This window comes from Elephas maximus, chromosome 17 (assembly GCF_024166365.1).
Source record: "Elephas maximus indicus isolate mEleMax1 chromosome 17, mEleMax1 primary haplotype, whole genome shotgun sequence".
NCBI lineage: Eukaryota > Metazoa > Chordata > Mammalia > Proboscidea > Elephantidae > Elephas > Elephas maximus.
Window position 1 is genome coordinate 64,449,501 of NC_064835.1, and position 24,015 is coordinate 64,473,515.

The 24,015-nt window shown below is 40.1% G+C and overlaps 1 protein-coding gene across 8 annotated transcripts in view; it reads right to left on the minus strand.

The window, feature by feature from the left end:
• DYSF (dysferlin) overlaps nucleotides 1-24,015 on the minus strand; it is a 242,382-nt gene that overhangs the window by 21,540 nt on the left and 196,827 nt on the right. For all 8 annotated transcript variants that reach the window (XM_049856492.1, XM_049856490.1, XM_049856488.1 and 5 more), the window contains 4 exons: nucleotides 16,073-16,171; nucleotides 4,559-4,687; nucleotides 4,076-4,231; nucleotides 2,478-2,569 (listed from right to left, as the gene is read on the minus strand). In XM_049856492.1, coding sequence (XP_049712449.1) covers nucleotides 2,478-2,569; nucleotides 4,076-4,231; nucleotides 4,559-4,687; nucleotides 16,073-16,171 — 476 coding nt within the window. The remainder of the gene's footprint in view (nucleotides 1-2,477; nucleotides 2,570-4,075; nucleotides 4,232-4,558; nucleotides 4,688-16,072; nucleotides 16,172-24,015) is intronic.

The window sequence follows — 24,015 nt, forward strand, 5'->3', positions numbered from 1 at the left end:
CAGTTGCTATCATGTCAACACCAACTCATGGCAGCCCCATATGTGTCACAGTAGAACTGTGGTCCATAAGGTTTTCAATGGCTGATTTTTCAGAAGTAGATCACCAGGCTTTTCTTCTGAGGCACGTTTGGGTGGACTCAAACCACCAATCTTTCAGTTAGCAGATGAGCACATGAACTGTTTACACCGCCTGGGATTCCTCAACCTGGAAGCCAGGACACAATAGACAAGAAACTCCAGAGTGAGGTACCAGAGCTCCTCAGGCAAAATTTACCAGGGGCGTGGCTTGGGATCCACTTCCTGGCTCTTGGGGCTTCACGCCTACTTCCAGAGGGCAATAGCAGGAGAATTTGTGAAGATTTTTTTTTTGAAAGAGCTACTGCTGTGCTCAGCACCCCTGCACTCCATGGAGGCCAGATGTGGAGGGTGTTCTCTCTGCTCCCATTAAAGAGTGTTCCCTGCAGGCGGAAGATAGCCTGGTGCCCAACTCAGACCCTGGAAGCTAAAGCAGCTTGTGGCAGAGAGGGGGAGAGCAGGGGCAACACACAGGAGGAGTTGCCACCCGCCATGATGGCTTGGCAGGGAACACAGTGTTTCCTGCAGAGTACAGGTAGGCCACAGGAGGCCAGACCCAGCAGCTCCAAATCCTGCCCAAAAGGCCTCGAAGGGGCTCCAATAACAAGAGATTGTGGAGGGCACCATCTGAGAACCATGGGCCCGGGGGGTGAGGCAGCCAGCTAAAGGGACCCAGCATCTGCCACATCACAGGAGGTACAACAGAAGGGGCTCAGAGTCCCAGGAACGCACCCACAAGAAAATGAATCAGTGTAAGCATCTGCCACCCACAGGGCCCCAGCTGCCGACCAGAAGGGCAGTCAGCACATGAGACTGGCCCTCGCCCGGAATTCGAGCCCCCCTTGTCCTGGCCATGCAGGAGTCAGAAACCTTGGTGGCTGGCCAGAGGTGAGAAGAGGGGCAACACTACACAGGGAACAGGAGGAAGACACAGCACCTCCCCTCTCTCCACACGCAGCCACACACTGAGCCCAGCTACACCCAAGGTGGGCTCAGCTGGGAGAGGGGAAAGGCCACCTTCAGTCCATTCAGGGCTTTAGTCACTGAGGACTAGGCATTCTGCTGACTGGATTGAGGTGTAAGTCTGTGCCCAACAGTGAGCAGGAACACTGCCTGTCTGCCGCAGTTTCCACTCAGGGAAGGGGGCGGGTGGTCCCACAGAATAAACCTGTACAGGGCACAAAATTGTTCTGATTATGCCCCATGAGTTGTGCTTGTTCAATACATGGGTTATAGAAATAAGAGTTTCCTGCTGTGCTCTGAGGGAGGCCTGATTTGAGGGAGGTGATGGAATGGGAGTTGGGGAGTAGTTTCCTCCATACTTGCTCCCCACATTGGCCTGGGCCCTGGCCCCTGATTGTGGGACAGGACCCGCCCACTGCCCCATCCCTCTTAACTGGTAGCGCCTCCTGGCAGGGAGCTCATCAAACAGTCTTCTCTCCCACCTCCATCTTGCCTCCAGCCTTTCCCTCCAAGTGCACCCGGGGGGTGGCTCCTCACTGGCCAGGACCGTTTCCCCTTCAAAACTGGCATTTTGTCTGACTGACTAGGTCCTTGCCGCAGCCTAAGCAACAATGAACTCAACAGACACCAGTTTAGGAATTCAATGTGTTACTCGACAGTATGGGAATACCACACACCTTCTACAGGCACTGCCAGAGAAATAGCTGCAAACTTCTGCAACACTCCCTTCTCTGGCCTAACTATGCTCATGTCCAAACTGCAATTCAGGATGCGTGAAAGCTATTCCCACACAACGGGCATTGATTCTTCTTTTCCTTGTTCTTAGATTTTTAAGAATCATTTTACTATCTGGAGTCCACACTCTTCCCCTGTATCCACTACATATTAAAAGGAAATAATTACTAAATGTCATGTGGTATCTTGGATTGGATACTGGAATAATAAAAAGACATAGGTAAAATCCTAATAAAGTCTAGAGTTTAGTTAACAGTCATGTATCAATGTCAAATTCTTAGTTTTGACAAATGTTCATGATTATGTAAGATATTAACGGTAAGTGAAACTGGGTAAGGGCATACAGGAATTCTCTGTATTGTCTTTGCAGCTTTTCTGTAAAAAGTTCTGTAATTTTATTCCGAAGAAAAATTTCATCTTAAAAAAAATGATAAAAGTTAGCAAATGCATACTCTGGGTTTCCATCTAGATGTCTGATCTTAGAGGTAATTCTTCATGTGTTTAACTAGGAGCTCCTGCTGGGACTTAAGCCTATACTGCTTGAGTAGCTAAGGCTACAGCCCCACAGACACACAGATTTAGGAAATACAGCTTTGCCCTAGGAGACGAGGACTTCCCAGTGGGCAGCCACTTTTCCTTCATTGGACTATAGGTTATCCAGTCTGGCTCCTCCACCCCAAGGCCCAAGCTTGCACCCAACTTACTTTCCAAATACAGGCTCCAGGGTGCAGGGGATGTAGTTATCCTGGTCACTCACTGATTTCTTCCCTATGGAGATCTTGATGTAAGGATCACACTGGAGGAGGAGGAGACAGAAATACTCAAGTGAAATCACTCTCTCACTCATCTTTGAAGCTTCTTGCCTTCTACCCCTCAATGGGCTAGGAGGACAACTACCAAGAAGCCGCGATATAAACTCTGCTCTGGCAGGCCAGGGGCCAACCACACTCCACACAGCCCCGGCCGTGGATCTAGGATGTCTAAATGCTCCATGTTTCCAAGCCACTGCCCATTTGTAAGAAGGCGGGTAGGGGTGGGCCTATATCCTCAGAAAGACAACAGCTTGTATTATGTATCTGACGAGGCCAGGCTGGGGTCCTATCTGTGATCTCTGCTTAGATAGATGGAAAGAGAGAGAGAAGGCCAGATCGTGTCAACCCAACCCAGTCCAAGGGGGCAGCAGCACTCCTCAATTAGCCTCCAGGAGCAGCTGGGGCTGTGCAGTGCCCAAGTTTAGTGTGGTATCAAGAAGGTTCATTGGCCATGACCACATCTTGAAGGCCAGTGGTGGTGCCTGGGCTGAGGACAGCTCCACTCTGCCCTGTGTGATGCCTCAAGCAGAGCAGCAGGGCAGGGCAGCCATGGCTTCTCGGCCTTGAAAGGCAGGGTTCTAGGGTCAGATACCAGGCCTCAAGGGCAAATGCCAATCTGCAACCCTTCTAAAGAGACAAGAGAGAACCCTACCTTCATATCTCTAAACTCAGTGATCTTCCACCTCTGCTCTCTTGCTCTGTCTCTCTCTCACTCTCTCCTTCCAACTTTACTCTTGCCCTCCCATCCCCATTTTCCTGGAACTCCAGACTCCTTTCCTCCTTCAAACTCCCCTTCTCCACCCAGGGCCTGGACTACAGTAGGCAGCTGCGGCACTTGCCCCAGGCACAAAATTGAAAGGGTTGCCAAAAACCTCAGTAATCAAGAAAAATCATATTTTGGTGCAACATTTTAAAATTTAAACGAGTGCTAACAATCCATGATGAACAAAATATCAAAGTTTTAAGTGAAGACAGGATCAGTAGGACTACTTTTTCATTTTGCGCAAGCTCTGCCATGGCAGGGCAGGGCCCAGTTACTGGTCCTGCTCCTCTCTCCTTCCAGCGTCACCACTAAAAGCCCTACAAAGTCCAATCCCAACCTACACCATCAACGCGCTTAATCCTTACGTCTCATCATTGTTCTAAATGCACATTAAACATTCTTCTTTCAAAGTTCTTCCTATGCTTTTAACCCCTCTGAAAAGACTGTTTTCTTCTTCTTCCCAGTCTATCAAAGCTCTTTCCATCCCAAAGAGTCTTATTCCTCCCAGGAAGTTTCCCCATTATTGCAAAGGTCAGTAATGACCTTGGCTTTCTCTGACCTTCTAGAGCCCTTGGCCCTTGATAGAATTCCATTCAGTTGCATCTCAGTTTCGTATGTGTTTCACTGGCTTCCCAGCTCCTTGGGGCACAGACTATGTCTGATTCTGCAGTCCATTTGCACCCAGGCCTGCTATCCTATAGGAAGGCGAGGACTCTAGGAATGTTACCTTCCCATTGGGGTCCTTGGGCTGCAAGCCAAATGCTTGAACAACGTAGATGCGGACCAGGCACTCCTGGGGTCCCTGGGCAGCCAGTTGGTGGAACTGTCTTGGGGGCAGGGGAATGGCTGGGTCTTCTGGGAGGGGATAAATTTTGAAGAGGCCCTGCAAAGAATGAGAGGTCAATTTTCATTTTTATCATCATTGTCACCAACACAATTAGCATTATGACCATTACTCTCATCTCTATCAGAGTTATCACCATACAGATCACCAAGGCCAACGCCATCCCATCAACATCATCAGATTCTACGTCAGCAGCATCACCATCACCACCACCACCTCCGCCACCACATGGTCACCAACATCAACACCAGGCCAGGCCATCACTGCAATACTACCAGTAGCCCCTGCTCCCTCTCCCTTCACTTCATGCTGCCACTCCACAGACTTAAGCCCACCTGGGTTACGGTCATGCCTTCAAGGGTTTACCTTAAATTCCCCAATGACAGATGGATCTTCCGTCTCCTCCTGAGTCTTGCCCTGGTAGAGCTTGAAGGTATTGCAAAAGTCAGACAGGCCCTCAAAGTCTTCCACATTCTCCAGCTGTGTGTCGTAGACCTGCATATGTGGTGATGGGGGGACAGGAGAAAGAGAGAAAGAAGAGGGACATCAAAGGAAGAGGAAACAGGAAAAGGAAGGGAAACGTAACAGTGTGAGGGTAAAGGAAGAGTGGAAGAGGAGAGAGAAGGACAAAAACAAAGAATTAAAGGAAAAAAGGGAATTAAAGAAACACAGGCAAAGAGAAGGGCCAGGTTGGAGATGTGGAGAGGTAAAAGAGAGCCAAGAAGGAAAAGAGGCAGAGAAGAAAATAAGAACCAAGGCAGAGATGAAATGGATGCAAGTAATGGAGGTAAAAGAGAAAGAAGAGAAAAAAAATTAGGAGAAAGTAGTTATGAGGGGAAGATGTTCGTTCAGGCCATTGAGGAATAGGGTCTTCTGGTTAATCAAACATTCCAGGTACCTGAGAGTCATCATATCTGAGTGATGCAGTTTTTAATAGAATAAGATCACAGTTGAGCAAATAAATGTAAAACTAACTGACTTTTTATTTGAAGACTTAGGGAACTCTAGAAAATTAAAGGGTCAACATTTCAAGCAAAAAGGCTCACTGTCCAGGAAAGGATGTCCAGGTGACAATGGTATCAAATTTGGGGCTAAGTGTGTCTTCTGAGCACCGCTTTAAATCTGTGAACTCAATTTTATTTGTCTCTTCTCAGACAGCCAGTGTTAGGCCAGAGTTTTGGACGACTTACTTAGGCTTAAATGAAGCTGCAGTTTTTTCTTATAGATGATAAAATGTACCTAATAAATGGTGATGTTAACGTTATTAACAGGCTAATGTTGTTGTTGTTAGGTGCCGTCGAGTTGGTTCTGACTCATAGCAACCCCACACAACAGAACGAATGAAACACTGTCTGGTCCTGCGCCATCCTTACAATTGTTGTTATGCTTGACCTCATTGCTGCAGCCACTGTGTCGAGCCACCTCATTAATCCACCTGTCAATCCACCAGGTTACTATACTTGCTAAATTGGTTATATCTGAAATTGACAGATGAGCTACTTCAGGTAAATTCCTTTCTCTGTCTTGTTAAATATTACTTCTCGTTTAGGCCCAAGCACTAGAGTTTTTTTTTTTTTTTTTTTTTTTAGAGCTCTACCTAGCCCCCAAAGTCCAAGTTCTGTCTCTTCAAGAAATATTTCATGATGCAAGTGATACATATTTAGAAAAATATGAGTAAATATAAAGAAAAGATTAATATTGTCTTAAATTCTGATTCCCCAAAACAACTAGTTATTTGGTTAACATTTGGTAAGTTTTAAATATTTTCTCTCTATGTATTTACTGTCTATTTTTACCAAAATGGGATCCTAGGATGTAAACTGTGCTGTAACTTGCTTTTTCAACCTAACAGTGTACCATGAATACCTTTGCATGTCAAAAAATATACTTCTACAATATCCTTCTTAATGGCATCATAATATGCAAATGTACCATAAACTATAGTGAACATTCAGTTTTGCAGGGTTTTTTTTTTTTTTTTTGGCAAACATTAATTGTCACTTTTATTGAAAGACTTTAGGCATGTCACCTGATCGTGAAAGATAAGTCATCCATTTTACTAAAGAAGAATATGACCAAAGGGACAAAATACATATATGTTTAAGATTGTTAACATTCTGCTTTATTTGCTTTACCACCTATCCATCCATCCATCAATCCATCTTATTTTTTAATGCATTTCAAAGTAAGTTGCAGATATCAGTCTATTTCACTCGTAGACACTTCGACATGCATATTATTAACCGTCGTTGTTGTTGTTTGCCATCGAGTGGATTCTGATTCATAGCAACCCCATAGCACAGAGTAGAATTGCCCCATAGAATTTCCTAGGCTATAGTCTGAAAGCATTCAGCTGCTAACCCAAAAGTCTGTCGTTTGAACCCAGCAGCTGCGGTGCTGGAGAACGATGTGGCAGTCTAGTTTTGCAGTTTTTTTTAATGTTATTTTTAAAAGCACAAGGAACGTCCTTATACATGTGCTTTGTGCATTTGTTTAAGCTGTTCTCTATGCTAAGTTCTGAGAAATAGAATTCCTGGTTGAAACGTATACACATTTTAAGACCTTCGATGCACACAGCCAAACTGCCCTCTAGAAAAATTGTATGGACTTACCTGCTGACCTGCAAGGTACAATGAGCCCATCTCCCTAGTCCTTCATCTTCACTACACATTTCTGCCCTTTCTTAACTTTGTTAATTTGATAGACAAAAGTTGGTATCCTGGACTTTGACTTTGCATTTCTTTCATTACTAGAGAAATTTGCATGGGTTGATCAACCACTTGTATTTCTTCTAAGTGAATTCCCCATCATTGCCATTTGCTCATTATCTCTTGATTAATCTTTGATTTCTGTTCTGCAGTGATTTGAAAGAGTTCTTTGCATGTGAAGGATATTGTTGTTGTTAGGTGCTGTCAAGTCAGCTCTAACTCATAGCAACCTTACATATACCAGAACGAAACATTGACTGGTCCAGCAACCTCCTCCCAGTCCTTGGTATGTTTGAGCCCATTGTTGCAGCTATCGTATCAATGTATCTCATCGAGGCTTTCCTCTTTTTTGCTGACCCTCTACTTTACCAAACATGATGATCTCTTCTAGCAATTGGTCTTTTCTGATGACATGTCTAAAATAATAACCCTTTGCCTACCAAATGTGTGACAAATATTTTGCCCCAGTTTGTCATTTGTTTTTTAATCATGTTTATGATATATCTGAAAGTTTTTTAGACATACTAATACTAGAAATTACTGGATGATCTCATCTATTGGCCTTTTTTCTTTAAGGCCTTTGCCTTTCAAATTATGCTTAGAAAGTCTTCACAGCGAGATTATTAAATAATTAACTGTATTTTATTCTAGATTTTAATGTTTTTTTTTTACATTCAAGTCTCTATTCCATCTGTAATTTATTACTGTACATGGTGCAATGTAAGAATTCAATCAATTTTTTCCCAAAATGGTTAAGGGGTTGACCAATTACCAAGTATCATATTTAAGCTCTCTCTTCTTCACCCAGTGACCTACGTCATATTCTAAATGTTTACACATCCTTCAATTTGTTTGTGGTCCACTATTCTCTTCCTATTGGTCTGTCTATTCCTCACCAACACCACAATGTTTTCATTACTGTTGCTTCATCGCATGCTTTGATACCTGGTAGAAAAATCTACCCTCTTTATTCTTTCTTTTCAAAGTTTTCTTGGCTATTCTTTTACACTTATTCTTCCACAGGAAATATTGAAACATTCAGTACAGCTCTAAGCAAACTTGTCTTTGTGGGTTTTGTTAGAATTGCGACACACCTAAAATTACTCAACTCCTTCCCTCCTTCAAAATTGTTATCTTTACAGTATTGACTTTCGTCTTGCAGGGATGTAATCTGATTCTGGATTTATTCAAGTCTTCTTTTATTACAATTTGAAGTCATCCTCATATAGATATAGATAAATAGATGATAGAGCTAGACAGACAGGCAGATAGATAGATTGCTGTCGAGTAAACTGACTCCAGCTCATGGCAACCTTATGTACAATAAAACAACATGTTGCCTGGTTCTGTGTCATCCCCACAATCACAGGTATGTTCAAGTCCATCGTTGCAGCTGTTGTGCCAATCCATCTCACCAAGGGTCTCCCTCGCCTTTGCTGGCCCTCCACAATGTCCTCCATCGATTGGTCCCTCCTGTGATATGTCTAAAGCAAGCCAGTCAGACAACGTTCTGTTGCAATCCACAGGGTTTTCTTTGGCTAATTTTTGGAACTAGATCACCAGTTCTTTCTTCCTAGTCTGTCTTAGTCTGGAATTTCCACTGAAACTTGTACACCATGAGTGACCTTGCTGGTATTTGAAATACTGCTGGCATAGCTTCCAGCATCACAGCAACATGAAAGCCACCACAGTATGACCAACTGACAGAGGAGCTGTAGTATATTCAAAGAGTCTACATATGCCTTGTTGAGTTTATTCCTAGTTAAGTTACATTTTGTTGTTGTTGTTGTTGGTATCGTGAAAGTGAAACTTTCTTCCACTATATTTTCTAAATAGTTGTCATCTTACTGGGTTCTCCTGATGGTTCCATTCTTTTTTCAGGTAGTTCTCAATAATGTTGTCCCTCCTTTCTACACAGAATGTCCTATTTCTTTTTGCTGACTTATTGAGATGGTTAGAAGTACAGAACTTTGTTAAATGATAATGGTGAGTCCTTTCCTAGCACTGCCCCTAGTGTTTCACTCAACATCTTAACCTATGGACTAGAAGGATCCCAGAGGTTGTGGCCCCCGGACCTTCTGTTAGCCCAGGTCTGGAATCACTCCCAAAGCCAACTCTTCAGTCAGGGATTGGACTAGACTATAAGACAGAAAATGATACTGGTGAGGAGTGAGCTTCTTGGCTCAAACAGATACATGAGATTATGTGGGCAGCTCCTGTCTGAAGGCCAGATGAGAAGGCAGAGGGGGACAGGAGCTGGCTGAATGGACACAGGAAATACAGGGTGGGGAGGAGGAGTGTGCTGTCTCATTAGAGGGAGAGCAGCTAGGAGTACACAGCAAGGTGTATATAAATTTTTGTATGAGAGGTTGACTTGATTTGTAAACTTTCACTTAAAGCACAATAAAAAATAATAATAATAATCTATGGACTCTGTGCCCAGACAAATGCATTTATAAATACTCTTGAGAAATACAGCGTTCAATTTCAGGGGCTACAGAGACCTCATTAAGTCACAGAGTCAGAAGCACTGGCTATAGGATTGAAAGATATACTCTATAACATTAAGGAAGCTCCTTTCTATTTCCAGTGCATTACTTCTTTTTATAAGTCATCAACAAATATTGTACTTTATCAAATGCTTTTCAGCTTCTACTTACATAATTTTGCTAATTTTACATATTAATATGAATTATTAATGATTACCTAATATTGAACTATTTCATATTCCTGGAATAAAGCCAATTCAGCTCTCATGACTTATTCTTTTAATAGGTCGTTAGATTCCATTTTCTATTATTTATTTAAGATTTTGTATGCCTATTCATTCTATAAGTGAGATTTATGGGTTTGGGTGGGCTTTATCAGATTTTGCTGTGTGGTAATTCCAGCTGTATAAAAATCAAGGTTTCTACCTCTTAATTTTTTCTCTGCTCTGGAATAGTACATATATCACAGGAATTATCTATCCTCTGAAAATCTGGGAAAATTCTCACCATAATTTCCTGACTCCAACTCTTTCTAATGAGGTGATTCTTAGCAAAACGACCAATTTTCCTGTTTCTTTCATGCTTATTGAACTGTCCAGTTTTCTGTTGTTTTTTGAAATAGTTTCGGTAATTTTTTTTCCAAATTAGCGCATTTCAAGGAGATTTTAAAATCTATTACCGTAGAGACATACTTAGGATTTCCCCCAAATATTCTAACTTTCCAATATCTCTGCTGTTACGTCCCTGTTTTCATTATGGGCTTTAGCTTTGTTTTCTCTACTTCTCCCAGTTAGATTAGCTGCAGAATTATTCATTTAACTGGTTCATTACCAAGAGCTAGCTCAAATGATTTCTCAATTCTATTATTTTCTTTTTTCTAATCCTTACTTCTCCTTTGGTTTTTTTTTTTAATTATTTTCTTCTTCCTGTCTTTTTAAGGTTTGTTTTGTTATTCTGACTTCTTAAGACGAGGCTTTATTTTTCTCTCTATCTTCTGATAAAAATATTTATTGCTATGAGATTGTTTTTGCTTACTACCACCTTGGCATTGCCACATGTATTTCGATATAATGTTTTCATTTTCTTGGTATTTAGTGATTACGGTATTATTTTTATTATTTGATCTAAGAGTTGGATGCTTAGTTTTCATTCTTTCATTTAATTAACGTAAGTTTTTAAGGCTATACATTTTCCCTGAGCACTGTTTTAGCTATCACCAGTAAGTTCTAGTATGTGATGTTTTATAATTACTTCCTAGATACACTGTAATTTCAGTCTGTGTTACTCTTTCAGTGAAGAACTTTTACAAAAGAGAGAGATGTTTTTTAGTTTTTTAATTTTCCAAATTAAAGAAGAAGCTTTTCCAGTTGTTGATCTTGTTATTGGTTTCTAATTTTACGTCACTGCAATCTTATCAAGGTTTTCTTTGCAACCTGTTACATGGTCAATTTTGTAAATATGCTGTAGGTGTATTCTCCAATTTCAGGCTACAGAGTTCAATATATATTAATCAAATTAATAATTATGGCAGGCCTTCTATATCCTCCCATATTTTTGTCCCCTTAATCTGAAATGAACTCAGAGAAATTGATATGTCTTTGCCTGCCTACCAGTGTGTTTCTATTTCTTCTTATATTTTCTGTGGTTTTGTGTTTCATAAACATTATGTTCAGTTTTAGTTTGCACACAGATATTCTCATAACTGTTATATCATTGAATTGCACCATTTAGCATTATAAAGTGCCTTTCTTTGTCTCTTTTAATTCTGGGGGCCTGAATACCCTCTTGTCCAATATTAAAATGGTGGCTTCTGCTTTCTGAGTTTATGTTCTAGTATTGTTATAACTTTATATACACTGATATATTCTGATAATACTCTTAGATCGCTATGTGTTTAGGGGCAGTATTTATTGGTTCCCTAGTATAAAAAAAAATATATAGCAATGACAAAATAATCAAATTTTATCTCCTTCTCCCTCCCTTCTCTATCACCCAGTTTTAGTCAATATTAACTTCCTTAACAGTTATCTTTGTACCATTAAATGTGTTTATACTTCTATTATTTGATTTGCCAATTTAAAAAAAATCTATTAACTCTGTTTACTCTATAATATGGCAATCAGTGTCGTTATTCTACATCCCATCCTCTTTCCTACCTCTCCATCCAATTTTTATCAGTATTATCATTTCTACATTCTCAGTATATATGGCATATAAATTCTGCCCTGTTACTCTAAACCTTTTCATTCATTTTCATTTTAATTCTAAGGTAAAACACGATTACAACCAGTTCTGTGTGTGTGTGTGTGTGTGTGTGTGTGTGTGTGTGTGTGTGGTTTTTCTAGTTATCGCCTAGTTGGCTAAAGTTTATCCCCTAATAGTTCCCTCAAGAAGGGCTCAGAGGAACAATATTCTCTTAGTTTCTGAATGCTCAAAAGTATTTGTCTACAGTCTTTATGCTTGAAGGATAGCTTGGCTGAGTATAAAGCTATCAAGTCACCTTTTCTTTCTTTGAAGATTTTATACATAGTACTTTTCTGTCTTTGGGCACTGAATATTGTTACAGAGAAATTGAAGCCACCCTTATTTCTTATTTTAAATTACATAATTTTTTTGCAGGGAAAGAGATATGACTACCCAAGGAGTTCTTTCATTAGCTCTAAAGTCCAGTAACTATGCTAGGATATGCCTCAGGGTTGACCTACCTGGGTTAATTTTCCTGACACACGGTGAACCTTTTTCAAAATGTAGATTCAAGTATTCTTTCATTTCAGAAAAGTTTGATTAAACTATTATAAGCTTAAGTTTGGGTTTTGTTTTTCACTATTTTGTTTATCTTCCTCAGAGATTCCAATTATGCAAATGTTGTATCTCCTTTGCCTGTCTTCTATATCATTTTCTCTTTATTCTTTTATAAGTCTTTATTTCCATTTTATTTTGGTTATTTTTTATCATTTCTATCCTCTGTGCTCCTTACTGTGTTTTCTAATGTGGCCATTCTCCCCTATGCTCCTTCCAATTTCATCTTTCTTTCTAAGAAGGTTTTGATTTTCTTCATCTTTCCTGAGTCCTCCCATGAAATATGAATTTCATTTCCTCTCATATCACCATTCCTTGAGTTCTTTCATTCCTTTTGACTGTCTTATTTCTGAAAAGTTCAAAGCAACATATTTCATCTCATCTGCTCCATGGCAAAGTTTTCTGGTGGGTATTCCTCCTTTTGTTAATAAGTTTTGATGTATGTTTTCTCTTATTTTTTCACACTATATTTGAATTATTGCTGTGCCATTTTTCATATCATTAATTATCACTAAATGTGTTAGATTTTCCTAGACCAGCTATATCATTTGTTCCTGCCTCAGAGGTAGACTGCTTCCTGAAAATGTGGCTCATCTGTGTGACTCTTGTATAGCTCTACTTTCTCTGCTTCTCTGAACCAAACAAGGTCTAGGGGGGCTTCTGTCACCAGCCTGGGGCTGTTTCCAAAGCAGTTCAACTCATCCAGTGGCTCTGTGGGAGAAAGACCTGGTGATCTGCTTCTGTAAATGTTACAGCCAAGAAAACTCTATGAAGCAGTTCTACTCTGTCACATGAGGTCACTATGTGTTGAGACCAAATTGATGGCACCTAACAACAATTTTTAACTATTTATTATGGAAATTTTCAAGCATATACAAAAGTAAAGAGAATAGAAATAAATCACCATGTACTGTAACATGTCTTAAATAATTACCAACATTTTATCAGAAGGAAATATATTTTTGCTGGGGCTTTCTAAGATTTGCTACCACTAGGCCCTTTTATCATTCTTCATGTGTCTTCTCTTCACTTACGGCTGAGTGGCTTCTACCCAATCTCAGTTGCCTTTGGGCAGCCCTTACATATACTTTGGAGCCTGTGGGTTTCATTTGTCTCCAACTTTTATTGAAAATGGAGCTTGTGGGTATGATTTCCAGGAGAAAAGGGTGAAAATGCTGACTTATGCAGCCATATTCATACTGGAAGTCCCAGTAAAATATATTTTAAATTTCCAAGTGGTTGGGGTTTGTTTGTTTGTTCATTTGTTTGTATTGCTTGTTTGTTTGTTTGAATTTTTGTTATGAATTTCTCATTTTATTGCATTTTAATCTGTCTTATGTGTTTTCTACTTTTGGTAACTTATTTCTAAACTAAAATATGATCAGTTTTTTAAAGTGTTCTTTGGACATTAGAAAGAAGTGTATTCTCTATTTTTTATTATCCTTCAATTTCTATTTTAAAGCTAAAATGTTTGATATAACTTTAAAAACATTAATTTTGTTATTCAGATATTTTATTTACTTATTTATTCATTGTTTGCTTGATACGTCAAGGATAAAGGTGCATTAAAATCCTCACTACAACTTTAATTTCTGTCATTTTGTAATTTTAGTTCTGTGAGGTTTTAATTTATATATTCCAACTGATTTTTGCCTTACGTATTTCTAAGCTTTATTGTTGTATGCATAAGTATTTGAGAGCTTTTCCATTGAGATGTATACCTTTTACTTATATAAAACACTCCTTTCTATCTTGATTTTTTACTTTAAATTCTACCTGCTTTCTCTTTGTTTGCATTTACCTATTATATCTTTCCTAAAAATATTTATTTCTTAACTAGTCTGAGTTGTATTGTTTTAGGTTTGTCTTTTAAAGACAGTATAATAAATTTTGACCTTTGATGTAGTCTGAGAGTCTTTCTTACTTAGTAAGAGAGTTTAATCCATTTTTATTCATTAGGAAAACTAATATGTTTTGTTCTATTTCTATTGTTTTTTTCCATGATATCAGGTTTTTATGCTTTCTTGCTGTATCTTTGGTTATTTAGACTCTGAGTTGTTTTGTTTCCTTACACCAGAAATTTCCAAAACGTTTTTCCTCTACCCTTTGTATGCTTCATTCTATCCATAATGCTACAGGCTATTTTTCAAAGACCCAAGTTGTTGGTGATCGTTTTTCTTTTATTTATTTACCCCTTTTTTTTAAGGGACCAGAGTCCTGGTACTTCGCCCCAGAAACAGGTTGAACGCATTTTGTTCTGGACAGTGCATTTTCACTTGGATGCTATCAGAGACCTCTTTAGGAAGGTCAAGCTGGAAGGCTGGGTGCCAATTCAACAACCAGCCTCTAAGGGAGCGGAGAGGGGGCCAGGGCTATGGGCCATCTTGGCAGGAGTGTTCATTCTTGCTTAGTGTTTCTCATTTTTTGGCAAGACCACAGTACCACATGCCAGACCTAATGTGTCGGATCCTCTTCCTGGTACACAAATAGTTCTGTCTCTTTGCCCAACCTCAAACACTCAGCTACCAAGTCAATGAAGAACTTGCTGCCTTAGGAGGCCTATGCCTGAGGAGGCACTGTTGCTACCTGTGGTTTCATCTCCGAGCATCCAAATCTCCATGTACAATTCACCAGGAAGCCTCCACTGTGTCAAAGACAACTCTTGCCGCCTTGTGAAATCACCCTCCAGAGTGTCCACCAAAGCCAGCAGAATCACTTGAAAGCCCAAGCCACCCACTACCCCATCTAGCTTCATATCACTTGAAAGCTCAAGCCAGCCACTACCCCATCTAGCTTCAAATCTAATTTATCCAGTCCCTTTAGGGACTTACTTGGGCCTTTCTTATATGTCTAAAAACCTGTACCCACTTTTTGTCCTCATTTCTCCAAGCCTAGAAGGTCAAGGTCATCATGGGGTGCAGAATCTCCCCCATTTATGATCCAGGAGTAGGACTGCCAGATTTAATAAATGAAAATACAGGACACCCAGTTAAGCTTGAATTTCAGATAAAAATGAATTACACTTTAGGTAAGAATGTCCCATGCAATATTTGAAACAGACTTACACTAAACATTTATTCATTGTTTATCTGAAATTCAAATTTAACTGGGCATCCTGAATTTTATCTGGAAGCCCTACCCAGGAAGTTATACAATTCCCATGGGGAATAACTTTGAAGTTGGCTCTGGTTATCTTTTTTAAAAAGTAGCCCACTTTTAAAAAATGTAATGGTGTTTCCTCAAAATACCCGAATTTGGTTGGTTTTCTTCACAGAAACGGTGTTTGCCATATTTTTACATTTACTAGGTGATTTCTGCCCCCGTTGTAGGGGTGGGGAGAATCAAAGGTACAGTCTCAAACTGACTTCCTTTTTCATTTTAATACAAATTTTTTATTATAGAAAATTTCAAATAATGCTAAAAGAAACAGAATAGTATAACAAATTCCTTAAGTACACATCTCCAAGTTTTAACAATTTGCAATGTTTTGCAATTTTAATTCTAATATTTTGAAAATTCGTCAGAAGGCCACCCAGCACCATCTATCTAAACTTTTTTTTGGGGGGGGGGGCGGGGTGGTGGGGGTCAGCGGGAAGTCTTTTAAAGCAAATCCCAGGCATCATTTCACCCATAAATACTTCAGTATTTTTTCAGTATTCTCCCAGAAATACTTTCTTGGGTACCCCAGCCCACACTGACTTCTTGTTCTAAACCTGTGGGTGACTCTTTTCACCTCAATTAGTTCATCAGGATTCATCAGTCCTCACCAAATGAGGAGAAAAAAAAAAAGATACATTTTCTCTTTCTGTTGTATCTCCATTTGTCCATAGCATTTGCTCAGTGACTGGTAGGCTGAATGGAACCATTTTGGAGAGAGGCCTCACCTTAAGAGTGTCAAAATCCTTCTCCAGGTAGGAGCCACACTTTTCCCTCTCCCCTATCGAGGCATAGAACTTGCTCCACCAATCGATGAACTCCTCCTCCTGGATGGGTACAAATAAGAGATTGTTTAAGAAAGAGAACTTGCAAGCAAGGTCCTTCTGAACCAGATACTTGGCAAGACACTCCTTTGGAGTGAGTTTGGGGAGAAGAGAGCCAACCTCCCACCTTTCTAGGAGTAAAGGCTGCATAAAACAGAGGAAGTTGTGTTAACTCAGTACTTTGTATTGAGAGGCAGATACTCCAGCCATGAGTCTGCCCCCCATTCATGGGGTAATTCTGTTAAGCTCTTGGTACCTCCTTTTTCTTTTCTGTGAGTGGGCATAAGGATCACAGTACCCCTGTATCCCAGGGGCATACTGAGGCTAAAGTCAGAGGGTATATAAGGTAACTCTTTGGGGGAAAATGTCAGTAATATGTTATTTATGAACAGAACACAGTAGACCCAGGAAAACTCAGACTCAGGAGAGTTAGCCTGCCTCCCACCCACCTCAGCAACAAAGCAAACATCAGACATCAGAACTCAGCCTCCCCCAAGGTCAAATCAAGACAGGGTCCCCGAAAATCAACAAATACTTATTAATGCCCACTATTCATTTTTTTTTTTTTTTATTCATTAGACATGATGCTAAATGTGGGGATTTAGAGGAGAATGGGGAGGCTTGTGACAACACACTCTCTGCCCTTTCCTTCCTCCAGGTGCTCATTTTTGTAGGAAAAGGTAGACAGCCCTGTTGTAGCATGCTGCAGTGTGATGGCTTACTTTTATGTGGCCTTTCTGCCATGGTCATGTAACTCCAAATGATTGGGTGGGAGTATGCAAATAAGGTGCTTGTGGCCCACCAAAAGGATTGGTCAGTTTTGCCATCCCAATAGGCTTAAAATGAGCCATTCCAGAGGCAGAAAGGGGGAACAACACTATCACCAGAAAAAAAAAAAAAGCCAGGAGCAGAGCTTGTTCTTTGGACCCAGAATCCCTGTGCTGAGAACCTCCTACACCCAGGAAACAGAAAACTGTAACATCAGAGATGGCCCAAGATGGCAAGAAGCAGTGGCAAGCATAGTAGAGAACCATCAGCAGCAGAACCAGGAGACTGGCAGGAGACAGCAAGGTGGGCTATTCGGCCCATGGGTGAGAAAGCTGAGCACCATCAGTCAGGAGGCTTGCTCGTAGAGTGGGCAATTATTGGTGGAGCTAAAGAGCTTTGTAATACTTGCGCAGGAGGGTAAAGGCTGGACCAGCCCAAAAGGCCCAAGGGGCCAAGAGGTCAAGGGGCTGAGGGCCAAGAGGCCGAGGGCCAGAGAGAGGCCTGCCTGCAGGCATGGCTGAGCAGAGACTGTCCTGATCGAAGAACTGTATCCTGAGTCATTCCTGATCATGAATTGTACGTAATCTGTTACTTCCCTAATAAACCTCATAATAGTGAGTATTATCTGTGAGTTCTGTGCGGCCACTGCAAAGAACTATCTAACCCAGCAGAGAAGTAGAGAGTGCTGTAGAGGGGACGGCTGGTGTCAGAACTGGGTAAAAAGATTGGAGTGTGGAGGTATGTCTGACCTCTACCTCATAGAAATCAGCCTTGGGCTGTTGATGGTGATAAAGATTCTCCTCCCTTCCTGTGAAGTTAGATGAGGAGGTCTGAGCTGCCCTCACGTCATTTTTACATGCACATTGATCTCCGCACCGTCAACTGCCCCGCACATGGTGTGTCTGCAGGCAGCTGTGTGTCCACGTGTGTGTGCCTTGTTGAGTGGGGAGTTAGCAAGCTCTCTAAACATGAAGTTTCATTCCTCCCCAGGTCTCCCCCAAAACCCCACCCAGGCTGGGCACTTGGTCTGAGTCTGTCAGTGCCATTACAGCTCACCCAGTTTAGTGGAAAGGGTCAAAGACAAGGTGTGGGAAAGCCCACTCTGGGACTCACTCTCCTCCTCTGTATGACGGGATAGACTAGGAGATCTCCCAGAAACATCCTAGTATTGACACCGTCTGATTCTATAATATGAACTGAATGTCTGTCACAGGGTTTCTAAAAATGCCGGTGGCTTCCTTTAAACCAATGCCCAGGCCTTTGAGTTCCAGCTTATTAAGGATGGGTGTGAGCTAGAGTCAGTTCAGGGTAGGTGAACAGGCACACTGGGAGAGTGCAGGATGAGGTTTTCACCGTCTCCCCCAAAACCTGGAATTGTGGTCCTAACAACCTCTGTGTGGCCAAAATGTGGTCCCCCAACACCCAGCACAAAAAAAATAGGCATAGAGTGATCTGAGTCTGCAGCGAGCCCTGACTGACCGACTTACCAGGAGGACCCTCTGCAGCCAGGAGAGAGAAAAGAGATTCAGTTGGGTTAGGATACAGGGTAGCAGAGCTTTCTGACTTGTGACCACTCCAGAAAAAGCTAGCATTGAGCAAGGCAAAACCCAGCCCTGATGTTTTATTAAATTCAGTTTAAAGAAAAAGAAGCTATGGTTGAGCAAACATATGCAGACATACATATTAGACTCACACAATCACCAATACACAGAGGAACAGATTTACACGGACACATATATTGCACAACATACACAAAGACACACACTAACACACAGGCAACTACACACACATAGGTAGCAATGGTTAGAATGGAATTCAATTTAGCTGTTTGATTTCTCTAAGTCTTTTCTTTCCCATCACAGTTACTTAAAGATTTGAGTGTATAACTGAAGTGCAGACTCAGGCACAAATGGGCACCAACCAGTGTGTTTGGTACAAGGAAATGACCGGAACACAAGAGTTGAGGGAAAGTTACTATACTTCCCCCCATTTTGAGAAACTAAGTACAAAAAAAGAAAATGGAGTCAGGTAATCTTAATAATACTATTAACAGTGTCAATTAAATGGACAAATATTATGTAATCTAAAAACAGAAAATACGCCTTCTTTTCCAGCACCCCAGGAGCACTTAGAAAAAATTAAAAGCCTCAAAGCAAACCTCAATAAGGTCCAGGAAATAAAACTCATATCAGTCACACTCTCTGTCTGCAAGTAGTCAAACTAGAAATTAATGAAAAATTTTTCAACTTAAAATTTCAATCTTTTTTGGTAGTCATAGAACAATTTGGAAATGGAGTCTGGTGATGACTGCACAACATGATGGATGTAATCCATGTCACTGAATTGTACACATAAAAAAATGAAATGTATTGGCAAATGTATTGTTATATGTATTTTAACCACAAAAAAAAAAAAACACAATTTTTAAAAATCTCAACCTTTTAAAAATTAAAGGCATATCCCTAAGACCCACCTGAGCAAAGAGAAAACCAAAACTAAAATCACAGATACTTAGAAAATACCAACCACGAGAGGACCATGCCTCGCAAATTTGTGGGTTGAAGCCAACCCTGTACTCCAGGGAAAATTCAGTCTTAAGTGTTTTTGCTTTTATACAAAAAATAAAAATAAATAATCCAACAATTCAAGAAATTAGAAAGGGAAGAGCAAGAAGATCACATTTTGAAAATGATAAGCAGAAATGAATATATTAGAAAGTAGAATTAAATCCCAGAGCAAGCTTTCAAAAGACCAATAAAATGGATAAACTGTTGTCAAATCTAATTTTTTAAAGCAGGTATACCAATAACAAAGGAGGCACGGTGGCAAAAACTGTTAAGCACTCAGCTATTAACTGAAAGGTTGGTAGTCTGAACCCACCCACCCAGAAGGTCCACAGGAGAAAGGCTTGGTGATCTGCTCCCATAAGGAAGCCTAGAGAGCCCTATGGGATAGTTCTACCCTGTCACAGGGGGTCACTCTGTGTAGGCATCCACCCGACAACGTCTAACAACACCAACAGAAATGAGAAAGAACAAATGCAAAGATATTACGGGGAAAAATAAAAATATTAAGAGATTTACTAAATGCAAATCAATGACAAAAATCCTGGAAAATATAGATGATTTTCTAGAAAAATATAAATTGCCAAAATTGATTCAAAAGTAGTAGAAACCATGAAGAGATTGATAGCCATGAAAGAAAGGGGAAGTAACCTCTAAGAACTACCTCCAAAAAAGACATCAAGCCAAGACAGATTCTTTGAGAAAAGTCCTATCAGTCTTTCAAAGAATAAATTATTTTTGTTCCACAGCACAGAAAAAGATGAAAAGTTTCCCCATTCATTTCACGAAGCAAAGCCTGACAAAAATACACACACACAAAAGGTATTAATCTCATTCCTGAACATAGATGTAAATATCCTAAACAAAATATTAGCAAATGGAATGTAGCAATAGATACGGCATGGCATGGTTAGCCTGCATTATTCCAGAATGCAAGAGCAGCTCAGTATCATTGAGTCAAAACCAAACCCATCGTCATCAAGCCAGTTCAAACTCATGGCAATCCTATAGGACAGAGTAGAACTGCCCCACAGAGTTACCAAGGAGCTCCTGGTGGATTCGAACTGCCAACCTTTTGGTTAGCAGCCGTAGCTCTTAACCACTATGCCACCAGGGTTCTGACCATCTGCCATAGGGGTTGGCAAACTACAACCCACGGGCCAGCCATCTGGTTTTGTGATTTAAATATTGTCTGCAGCTGTGTTTCAGCTACAACAGCTGAGCTGAGTACTTGCGACAGAAATCTTATGGCCCCCAAGCCTAAAATATTTACTGTCTTGCCCTTTAAGGGAGTCCCGGGTGGTTTGAGGTTAGAGGTTCTAGTCCATCCAGAGTCACCTTGGAAGCAAGGCCTGCTGATCTACCTCTGAAAAATCACCCACTGAAAACTCTGTGGAGCATAGTTCTACTCGACACACAAGGGGTCATCAGGAGTCAGAGTCAACTCAATGGCAACTGGTTTGGTTTGGTTTGGCCCTTTAAGAAAAAGTTTGCCAATCTCTGATCTATAAGATGCATGAAAAAAAAGGGGGGTGGGGGTGGGGGAGAGACGATAACATTTATATGTATCATGTATTCCTAAATGAAATTTTCAGTGAATTAAAAATAAAAGGAAGCTTCCTTAGCATCACAAAGGATTATCTTAAAGCAACAGCTAGCATTGTGCTTAACATCACCGGGCTTTCTCCTTTCTGGGCTTTTGTACATGCAGCTGCCTCTGCCAATCACTTTCATGTAACATAGATATAAAGAAACAATAAATCTGGGTAGTTGGGAGCCAGGACTATGGAGCCAGACTGCCAGGGTTCAAATTCTGCCACTTTCTAGAAGTGTGTTGTGACCTTGGACCGCTTAACCTGGTGATCACTTAATCTCTCTGTGCCTTAATTATTTTATCTGTAAAATAGAAAGATAATAGCACCAATTCGACAGAGTTACTCTGAGGAATAAAGGAGTCCATATATATAAGGTGCTTAGGACAGGGCTTGGCACATAAGTACAATGAAGGGGTTAATTACTATTACCGATAATATCATTGTTGTTGTTTTTGCATGGGCCAGGTTAGATTCTTTGCCAAGGGCTGGCTCTCCCACAAACTGCCAGCAGAAGTGTGGCTGGCCACAATCTTTCCAGAAGGCAATTTGGCTTCATGTATCCACAGCCTGAAAAACATGCACACACTTTGGCCCAGCAATCTTGTTCTAGAAATTTACCCAAAGAAAGTAATCATGGATATGCATAAAGATGTAGCTTCATTTATACAGTAAAAATTGGAAACAACTTAATATCCAACAATACGGAACTATTTGGGTAAATTATGGCACATGCGTATGATAAAATATTATGTAAACATAAAAAATGACACTGTAGAAATATATTTATTGATATGGGAAGCCATTCACAAACAATGAGATTTTCAAAAGGTTAAGAAATAAATAATGTGGACTCATCTTAATAAAAAGATTAAGCCCCAATGTTCACAGTAATTACCTCTGAATGGTAAGATTATAAATGGTCTATTTATTCCTTTTGGAAACCCTGGTGGTGTCGTGGTTAAGAGGTATGGTTGCTAACCAAAAGGTCAGCAGTTTGAATCCACCAGGCACTCCTTGGAAACCCTATGGGGCAGTTCTACTCTGTCCTATAGGGTCACTATGAGTGGGAATTGACTTGCTGGCAACAGGTTTAGGTTTTGTTTGTTTTGTTTTTAGTTTTTTTATTCCTTTTATTTTTTTGTTTCACTCAAATTTTTCTAATTTATTGTGTACACATATTCTTTCCTAATTTTTTAAATTGTCATTTTTAAAATAAAGGACAAAAGCAGGATGCTTCAAAAACACCACCAAGAAAGTAAAAAGACAATCCATAGAATGGGAAAAAATATTTGCAAATTATATACCTGATAACGGACTTGTAGCCAGAATTTATAATGAACTCTTATAACTCAATAATAAAGACAAATAACTCAACTAAAATATGGCAAAAGGTTTAAATAGACATTTTCCAAATGGCCAATAAACGCATGAAAATATGTTCAACATCATTAGCCATTAAGGAAATGCAAATCAAAACCACAATTAGGTAACACTTCACACCCACTAGGATTGCTATGATGAAAAAATGAAAAATAAAAAATGTTGGTGAGGATGCGGAGAAACTGAACCCTCGTACACTGCTGGTGGGAATGTAAGACAGAACAGCACTGTGGAAACAACTTGGCAACTCCTCAAGAGGTTAAACACAGAACTGCCTTACAACCTAACAATCCTACTCCTAGGTATATACCCAAGAGAAACGAAAACTTACATCCACACAAAAACTTGTACACAAATGTTCATAGCAGCATTATTCATAATAGCCAAAAGGTGGAAACAACCCAAATGTCCATCAACTGATGAACAAATAAACAAAATGTCGTATAGCCAAACAATGGAATGTTATTAGGTTTTAAAATAGAATGAAGTACTGATACATGCTACAACATGGATGAACCTTAAAAACGTCATGCTAAGTCAAAGAAGTTGGTCATGGAAGACCACATATTGTATGATTCCATTTATGTGAGATGTCCAGAACAGGCAAATCTATAGAAACAGAAAGATTAGTTGTTGCCTAGCGGTGAGAAGTTGTTGGCGGCGGGGGAGCCATGGAGACCATGGTAGCCAGTTGTTTGGTCAAAAGTCCAGATTTGATGTGAAAGTATTCTGGAGATGTGATTAACATCTACAATCAGTTGACTTTAAAGGAGATTGCCCTTGATGATGTGGGTAGGCCTCATCCAATCAGTTGAAGGCTTTAAGAGCAAAAACTGGGATTTCTCAGCAAAGAAAGAATTATGTCTCAAGTCTAATATAGAAATCCTTCTTGAATTTCCAGCCTATGGTCAGCCCTACTTATTTTAGACTCAAAACTGCAACATCAACTCTTGCCTGAGTTTCCAGTCCGCAGGCCAGTCCTACAGATTTGAGACTTGCCAGTCGCTACAATCCTTTGAGTCAATTCTTAAACTGTATACATATCCTTTAAACAATATATATGTAGTGGTAGAGATAGAGACAGAGGTATCCTGTTGGTTATGGCTCTCTGGAAGACCCTGAATGATACAGCGGGGTGACTGCTCTTAAGTACGGGATTTCTTTTTGGGGTGATGAAAATCTAAAATTGTTTGTGGTAATGGTTGCATAAATCTGTTAATATACTGAAATCCACTGAATTGTACACTTTAAATAGGTGAATTGTATGGTATATGAATAGTCTTAATAAAACTGTTTTTTAAAAAAGAACAAATGTGAAATACAAGCATATAACCTCTAAAAAACAAAACAAAACAGAAAAAGCAAGAAATCTTGAGCATTGATTCTAAGAAAATCATTTTTTTAAAAAAGAACAAGCAATTGACAGCCAAAAACAATACCTAAATCTTAACACCCCCAGTTTTCCTTCAGAACCCTTCTCAGCTGCAACTTCCTCATCCCTCAAAGGCACGACCAGTGTCTGGCCAGCTGGTTCCCACAA